General features: G+C 41.1%; 1 protein-coding gene across 1 annotated transcript; it reads left to right on the top strand.

Moving 5' to 3' along the window:
• Positions 1-365: 365 nt before the first annotated feature.
• LOC137259296 (carcinoembryonic antigen-related cell adhesion molecule 6-like) lies at positions 366-9,283 on the top strand. Its single transcript, XM_067796974.1, has 11 exons — positions 366-657; positions 1,452-1,754; positions 3,351-3,617; positions 4,127-4,257; positions 5,972-5,985; positions 6,684-6,739; positions 7,076-7,097; positions 7,435-7,490; positions 8,052-8,168; positions 8,739-8,754; positions 9,100-9,283. Exons 1-11 carry the CDS (start codon positions 366-368, stop codon positions 9,281-9,283), a joined length of 1,458 nt encoding a protein of 485 aa, XP_067653075.1.
• Positions 9,284-9,587: the final 304 nt, after the last annotated feature.

The following is a 9,587-nucleotide window of genomic DNA, read 5'->3' as shown; positions in this document are numbered from 1 at the left end:
CGTCGCACAACGTAAGGTTCACCGGGAAATGTTTATCAGGAAATATTGCTTAGTGAAACTACATTATGTGACGCATTATATCAGAGACTGTATCTGTCAGTTTCTGCTTACCACTGTAGTGACTATGTTTCTGGGTTCCATTGTGTCCGTAGCACTATGTGGGTTTGGTATGTATCTGTTTTCGAAAACTGAAATATATATTGAATCTCTGATTAAGTTGCTTTTCACTTTAATCTTACGCAATGTCCAACGTCTGTATCTAGGGTTGTTGAGTTCTGATTCTAATTACCTTTTCGTATACAGCTCTAGTGTCCATGACAATTGGATACCCACACACTGTTACACGTGCTGGTGAAGATGTTACCATGGCCATGAACCCAGAAAATGTCAGCTTCCAGTATTTTGTAGTGGGGAATGGTTCTGTATCTAAGAGACTGTTACTGGTCCAGTCCAAGACACACCGTGTATGGGTATTCAACAACAGTCACACTGGCTACATTACCAGGATACGATACACCGGGGAGGACTCACCATCACAGAACGGACAGCTGAGGTTTACCATCTACAATGTTACTGTACAGGACGCTGGTACTTACTACTGTCAGGGAAGCAATGGAGAGAATGTTACTGGATGTAGACATGTCCTCGTTGTAGCACGTGAGTACTGAGTGGAGTTAACAGAACGGTAGATAACTAAAAGAATGCGTCTAAACTAAAACGTAATTAACCATATATAAAGACTCGTGTGTGTGTACGTGCGTGTGCATGCATGTGCTTTTGTCGAGTTACACATGGCAAGCCTACTCACAGTATACCCGTGAAGATCCGGGTTAGAATTGGTCTTCTTTACCCCTTGCTTGTCGCACGAGACGACTAATGGGATTGTGTAGTCAGACTCGCTGACTTGGTTGACACATGTCATCGTATCCCAATTGCGTAGATGTATGCTCATGATGCTGGTCACGGGATTGTCCGGTCCAGACTTGATTATTTACAGATCGCATCCATATATATATATATATATATATATATATGGAATGTTCTTACGTGTTAACAACAGTCCAACCAACTACTCACTCGCAGTATATCCGAATCCACCTGTCTTGTTGCTATAATCCCGAGCGCCAGTCAAGGTAACAACAACGAGCATATCTAATGTCATTTTTACGCCGGACCTTGGGATTAGTCCAGCCAACTGATTAAATGTTGTGTAGAACATTTAATCAACAAACCGATTAGGAGTATTAGCGTGTCGCTGGCGCTTATTTGATTGACAATAAAGGTGAATACGTCATTAATAAAAGTGTCAGAGCATTTAGTTCATTCAGTTCATTTAGTTCATTATGTCTCAGTGGATTCATATTTTAAAATGTTTTTCACACATTTCGTAAAACCATGTTGATTAGTACTGGTGTTAAGGTCTCGGCGAAGCTGTTAAATTTTTTTCACAGAGAGGCCAACCACACCTACCATCACCGGACCTGCCTCACCTGTATCAGGTGAGAATGTCACCCTCACATGCTCCAACTCCTCGTCCCGGAGTCTGCCCCCGGACCACCCCCAACTGACCATGACCTACATCTGGAGGAGGGACAGGACCCTCCTAGAATCTGGTGATGAGTCTCCAACAGGTGGAGATAACTTGACAATAACCCAGGTCAGCGGAGAGAACCAGGGAGACACCTACAGCTGCCAGGCTGTGGAGGAGGGGCTGGAGTCTGACTGGAGTCACGAACATGTACTGGATGTCCTCTGTGAGTAAGAACGTACCTTTGTTTACGGTACAGGAACCTCGCATATCTATGCAACTTAGCATACAACTTACATAGAACCGTTATGTTCTGAATCATTATTATGATAGTACCTTTGTGGTTCTGATAGGACTTAATGACAGCTACACAATAATGTGTCAATTTATATAGCTCCAAACTCCACACCATGTTTACTCATAGCGCTAACAAAAAGGCATTACTGGTGTCCGTTGATATAGAACTTTCGGAAGAGAACACAGCCAGAATCTGTGGTGAAGGCTTTCAGCTTCAAAGGCAAGCGGTGTCAGGTGTTATGTCCAATATACACGAACACTTTAAAATTATGTAATGTCATTGTTTCTCACCTGGACATATATTTTAAATGAGCAAAAAACGGGCACGGGCCACTCAGCTGAAATACGAAAGATCAACACAAAACTAACAATACATAATATGTACTGAATCAGATCAAAGCGATTGAAAGTATGGCATGAAAATTTCATGTTTACAATTTTCAGTCAGGAGTGTGTGATTTGACCCTGAAAACTCTGACCATGCACAGATGCAAGAAAATTATGGGAAAAATAATCTACAGTGATTTATCGACGAGTACCCGTAAAGGTCCCGGGGTAGAATAGGCCTTCAGCAACCTATGCTTGCCATAAAAGGCGACTCTGCTTGTCGTAGGACGCGACTAACGGAATGGGGTGGTCAGGCTCGCTGACTTGGTTGACACATGTCATCGGTTCCCATTTGCGCAGATCGATGGTCATGTTATTGATCACTGGATTGTCTGGTCCAGACTCGATTATTTATAGGCCGCTGCTATATAGCTGGAATATTGCTGAGTGCGGCGTAAAACTCAACCTACTCACTCACTCACTCAAGGGGTTTTTGTCCTCAAAAACGCTTCTTTTTAAAATCGTGACAATATTGGGTTTACAATTAAGAATACGGTAAAATGCATGAAACGTTGACAATATCTGGTACAGGCACTGATCATTAGAGATACAATCGTAAGGGCATCAGATGAGATATACAGGAACGTCAAGATAATACATGACTCGAACTGTCAACGTTGGTCAGGCGGAGCATACAAATGACAATATCGGACGTGTACATACAAAATACAGTTGACTGTAGATTCCCACTGTTAACAAAATCACAGTTGAGCGGCTATCAAACTCGTACAAAGAAAACATTGGACGTTTCCCCTGCTGCGGTCGCGGTCGACCATCCAGTCGGAATACCTGACTGATACGTACACGTATGACTTAGAGGAACAAAAACAGAATGTGCGTAATGTGTCGTCGTTTGCATTTGAATGTAATATTTTCGTGACAACAGTAAGATCTTTGAAACTGGGAGTCTTATATTGGTGAGCCTAGACTCGACAAGGCTAGCAGATGTAGATGTGATCAACACTAAAAGTAGAATAGGCATTGAGTAAAAAATAAAACCTAACCAACTTCAAAAGTCTAAACCGAAAGTTGATGAAATATTAATTCAAGTGAAATTGATATACAGTGGTATTGGTATGATAGAAGAAAATATCAAGTTATCAAATTATTATTTCTGATTATATCACATGCTTTGCAGATGGACCTGACCAGATGCAGTTTCACGGCACAAGGGACAAGCTGCAGGTAGAAGAAGGGAAACCTGTAACAGTGAGATGTTCTGCTGACTGTAACCCTGCCTGCACTGTAACCTGGTGGGACACATCCAGACAGATGGTGATTACAGGACACAGGAAGGCTGTGTTGTCTATACCAGCTATAGATGTGTCTGTGTCTGGACAGTACACGTGTCACGTCAACAACAGCCATGGGAGTGCATCACGCAACCTGACACTAGAGGTCTTCAGTAAGGCCTCCACAGATTCCGGAAACATGCTTTGTGACAGAATATGTAAAATTCAAGATTATATTTGCATGAGATATGTAATAAAGTTTTTACTCCCTTCAAATTGATGCAATGACAGTAGCACTGGTAACTTGACCATTATTATTGGATCCCTCTATGAAGATGGATCGATGGGTGTTGTATCGAGAACGCAACTGGTTATATTGCAGTTGGAAAGTGTCATTTTAGATCAACATCGGAAGGGTCAACCCGGTTGACATGCCATGAACCTAATTAAAATCTTCTTAAGAGGGGTGATGTTTCTGGGTTATAAGTGATATAAAACTCCACTCATTTACTCACTCACCCATACCCACATTTGTAATCCGGGTATACATTATATCTCTGGTATTTTGTAATCACATCATGTACCTTAAATAAAGCAACATATCTTGGATGTTGTTTGTTTCTGAAAAGTAAACAGGATTATACAATGCTAAACTGAATATTGTCCATATTAAATGTTTCAGGACGCGAGGTTAATGAATCTGGTGTCGTTTCCATCGTCCCAGTGACTGCTGTCTGCTCCATCCTGATCGTGGTCATCGCCATTGTCGTCATAGTTGTTGTTTGTAGAAAACAGAGACGTGGAGGTAAAACGGTGTGATGTGACAGTGAATGACTAGAACTCACAAACACTTTGGTTCAGTAATTACATATACCGATCTCACTTAATAGCGTGTTGAGTGGATGCTTGTGCGTGTGTGTGAGTGTGCGTGTGCGTGTGCGTGTGTGCGTGTGTGCGTGTGTGCGTGTGTATGTGTTCAGTGCATCGTCAGTAAGTTATCCCTTTGCACTTTCTTATATGTAGTGAATAATGTATGACAGTCTGGGAAAACGACGCGCTGGTTAGGAAGGTGGGGATGGGGGATCAGATAGTTACCAGAGTAGTACTTTAAACAGTTTTACCCCACAACTCATATACATCTATGCACCTATAGAAATGTTAAGCAGTACTAATAAGTATTGATTTCAAGCCTCTTCTTTGTCTGTAAAACATGTAACAATACTTTGGTATGTAGAGTCTGATGTCTATTTCCACCCATACTCAGTAGAAAGCTAGCTGATAATTATTTCACTTCATACTGACATGTGATACATTTTCAAGGAACTGATGATTTTGTCCTACCTATATTACTGATTCTCTCTAGGTGTGATTTGTTACGTGTCTGTTGTGTATCTTGATTAAATGTAAAAGTGTCCTTGATGGTAACAATTCATCAAGGAAGAAGACTAAGTCTCTTGTGGGGAAATGGAATCTGAGACCGTCTTTAAGGAAGAGTTTGAAAGAGGACAGATTGTGAGAGGAGACTGTGAAGTATACTGAACTACTTTAGAAACGCACCATTGGGATAAGACGTTGAATCTCCGTTTTAAACGAAGAAAAGAACTTGTCCCTCTTGACACTGAAATTGTCAATCAGGGTTGAAACACAAGAAAAAACAAAAGTAGTCAGTGCAAAGTTGAATTAACGATAACGTTGAAGGGATCAAATTTATTTCCAAACGCGCTCAAAACTTTCACAGAGCCAATGTCAGTAACGGTTATGACCGTCATTTGCATAATCCTGCTGCAAAATGTGAAGACGTTGATCTGGCGCCATGCTGGGAGCAGGAACGACTCTTGTTCTCAGTAAGTATCATTTTGAGCTGTAACTCGACTACGGCAGACGTCCACACGTGTCCTGTCATGACTATCAGTCTCTCAACAAATCATTAGTAATACGCTTCCCTCAACGCTGCTGAACTCAACAATCACCGTTACGCTGTCCACGTCACTCTGATCCTTGTATACGCATGACTGAGATGAAATCAGGACTCGTCAGTGAATAGAATACTTATGCGCACGCAGCCCTTGCTGACGTAATCGCTATCGTACCGTCTGGAGACTGACGATATCCCTTCTTCCATGAATGGTAATATCTGTTCTGGAGGCTGGCTTGAACTTGTATGCGGCGATCTCGGGCTAGACACATGGTTGGCAAAGATGTGCTCGATCACATGTTGTGCCCAAGTCAACAATTTGGTGCAGTTCAAAATTTCGGTGTGATTTTGGTACACAGTTGACTGATCTGACAATGTGTTGTGAAAACGCCACATTTTTGCATTTTCACGGATTTTGCAGGTGAAAAGTTGATTTCCAGCAAATGGTGGGTCACGTGGGCATTTCTTGGTATGCGTCAAGTTCATCTGTGAAAGTCAGATTAATTCGAGCACAGTTTCTGTTCGTTTTGCATCCTCCATAATGAATGATAATATGATACTCGCGTTTCTAAAGTAATTCTGTATGGAACCTTCAAGATGATGCTTGAAGAGGATATATATCAACAGTGTGCACAAATTTACATGTTTAATGGACTTCAGTTTCCAAGTTTATGTTTACATTGGCTCCAGGACACTAGTTTTAATCGACATTCATGCTTCAAGACACTGGTGTTACTCAGGTTGCGTTTGTTCTACAAACATGTCGTTCTACAAACATGTCGTTCTATAAACATGTCGTTCTACAAATAGCAAGATATTTATTTCCACTTCAAAGATGTATAATTATACCGGAAATTCGTTTATCTTCTATTTTGCATCTAACATTGTGGATATGTCATTATTTACACAAAATTATTTGTTTCAGGTAAAGGATGCACATGTAATCGGTGAGTAAGGCCAAATGTGTAAACAACTGACTTAAAATTATGTAGTAGCTGCTATTGTGGAAACACTTAATCACAAATACAGTGATTTGATTAGCTCTATTTCACTTATCAGTAGCAGTATATGTGAGGCATAAGCCCAAGCAGAATTAATGGCACATCGGTAATGAGCTGTTGGTGTCAAAAAGATTTCGTTCTTTCAGGCAAACGTTAGAAGAGCTTCAAATACTACTAACTTACTTACCCATTTTGCTAACACATTCATGCATATAACTGTAGCAACTATTTTGTCCTTTTGCAAAATTTTGTGTCTGAGGACAGCGGATTGCTTTTTGTAAATATCCTTGATTCCAACCACCTTCTACATTTCCTTCCCCCAGCGTTGTCACTTACACCCGTGACGCAGACACAGGCGGAGGCTACGAGGAGATAGTAGGTTGGTGCTGGACGTCATTCTAGTACGTCACGTCGGTTGATTCAGATGACGTTAAACAGGTCATACGAAGTATTTAAGGGGTAGTGTTATGTAGAATGTCTGAAAAACAGTCCGCAACCGTTTGCAACCAAAACTACAGGTCTATTAACATTTTATAATTCTGACAACTATTAGCACTGATTGACCTTCTACTGAAACTCATACCTTATGATGTACAGTATCTCTTAAACTCTTAAACTTCTAAATGGAGAAAAAATGGTAATATCAGTGTGCAAGAAATAAATATATACTTTAAGTTTGTATGCATAATTGTTCCCACACACTTTAAACTTTCAGAGAGAGGCTGTGCTCGTCATCGGTGAGTATGTTCATCAATCTTCAAGTAAGATGAATAAATATTTCATCACCACATTGGTGTAATTACCCGTGGTAAAGTGATTTTCATCAACCCATACTTGTCGTAAAAGCTGACGAACGGGATCGATGCTTGTGCTGTTGAACACTGGATTATGTGATCCAAGACCATTTATTTATAGATCGTCAACATATAGTTGTCATATTGTTGAGTGTGGCGTTAAACAACAAACCAACCAGACAAAACTATACACGACTAGGAGCGCGATATGAACTGAGAGCGTGTCACAGCTTAATAATTTCCTCTCATTATGCTCACGTTCAATGTTCACTTTTACCAGTGTGGTGTCGTATCACAGGGAAGACGAAAACGATGGGAGCTACCAGGAAATAGAAGGTTGGTGTCTGAAGGTTAACAGCTAGCATGATGTGTAACCATTGTGAAACTCGAACTGCCGTATAGGGTACTGATATGTCGAGTAAACGTAGCACGAACTGGCTAGTGTCTGAAGCCTGGAACAGGACTCGTGTCTCAAACCAACCAAGGAGACCAAAACCCCCGATTATTTAGTCTGAAATAGCCATAATAGAATAGCTATAACATTGTAAATAGAGTCGGATATTCTAGATGTCCGAATACTTAGGACATTTCTCAGTGTTCATAAAGGACGACCAGATATTGGTGATAGGACGTGTTGGGGAAAAGGATCCACTAGTCTAGAGAGCTGTAATGATCATCCCGGTGAATGATTCTTCCTTATTCATCGCTTGGTTACTTTATTGTGTCATAGTTCTTGTAGAGCAAAATACTGTTTTGTCAGTTGACATTATTTATGTCATAAAGTTATTTAGTGCTGTAACAGGAACTAGAAACTACACAATGGTGAAATACGTCGCTATATTGTCACATGAATTATCATACTTAATACAGATATGTGTCATCTTTGTCTTGTATCAGAAGGTGATGCAAACGTAGACGACATCGTCCCCATCGTAGCTGTCTACTCCATTATGCTGACTGCTGTGGCAGTTGTGGTGTCAGCAGTCACTGTTCTTGTTTGCAGGGACGTGAAAGGTACAACGAATGCATGAATATTTTTGCATGCAATGTAAGTTTCAACCCCCACCCCTCCAATCCCCAACACACCACAACCAACAAAAATTTACCCCAACGTGAGGGCCTGGTCAGAACTTCAACAACCATGCTTGTTACAACAGGTGAGAAACGCTGGTTGATTATGCTCATGCATGTTTATCCGACGTATCCCAGTTGCGTAAATCGACGCTCTTTATATCAACCACTGGGTGTTCTCGGCAAGTCTGGCGTGTATCAGACAAGCGTAGTCTAGCTGGGATATTGTTGAATGCAGCGTCGAACAGTATACGGGCATATCCGTGGTTCACCTTGACGTGCTGCAATATTTTCTTCTCATTTTAGTTTGTGAAGTTGTTTTGATTCCTTTATTCAGTAATGAAGCGGTCGGTAGGCCAGTGGATAGGGTGTTCACGCCACAGACGCAGGTCCGATTCCCCATATGAGCATAATGAAGCCATATTTATAGTGTTCTAGTTTTGGTGATATTGATGGACTAGTCTGAGAGCGACTAATTCTTTACTGTTACTCAGTCTTTTGTTTTACTTGCAGAGAACCAGGACAACAGGTACACGTTTTCATGTTTTTATCTTAAGTGCTGGAGTCAGTCATCGTAATAACTAGTGAACAAATCTTCATATCAACGGTTGCTGTCTTCTGTGTCAAACACCATTTACTCAACGTACCTTTAGAAATCATAGATAAACTCCGGCATCGATTACCTGTGGAAATGACAGAGAAAGTAGCAAATGTATCTATGTAACTGATGCACAATTTGCTTAAAATGTTTTGGAAATCTATGACCATAGTTAAAGTGGTTTATAGGAGGTGATTTCCACTGCACACTGCTTGAAAGAAAGAAATTCATGCACCTATGGGCAAGTGCAACATAAGTGTAATGTTGTGATTACAGATTTGGTGAATATCTCACTGTGATGGCAGAGAGATTATCCCATGACTTCAGTGATGTACCTCGTGCTTCAAACAACGATGTCTTACCCCTATACGATTACGAACGACTCCTGCGGGATCAGTTCCACATCTACACATCTCTCCATCCTTCATCTTCCTCAAAAGAGGACCACAGTACCAGGTGAAACCTAAACTGACGGTACAGTTCCACACTTACACGTCTCTCCATCCTTCATCTTCCTCAACAGAGGACCACAGTACCAGCTAAAACCTAAACTGACGGTACAGTTCCACATCTACACGTCTCTCCATCCTTCATCTTCCTCAACAGAGGAGCACAGTACCAGGTAAAACCTAAACTGACGGTACAGTTCCACATCTACACATCTCTCCATCCTTCATCTTCCTCAACAGAGGACCACAGTACTAGGTGAAACCTAAACTGACGGTACAGTTTCACATCTACACGTCTTTCCATCCTTCATCTTC

Source organism: Haliotis asinina, chromosome 1, assembly GCF_037392515.1.
Source record: "Haliotis asinina isolate JCU_RB_2024 chromosome 1, JCU_Hal_asi_v2, whole genome shotgun sequence".
In the NCBI taxonomy this organism is placed as follows: domain Eukaryota; kingdom Metazoa; phylum Mollusca; class Gastropoda; order Lepetellida; family Haliotidae; genus Haliotis; species Haliotis asinina.
The sequence above is the reverse complement of the archived record's forward strand: the minus strand, read 5'-3'. Positions and strand labels throughout refer to the sequence as shown.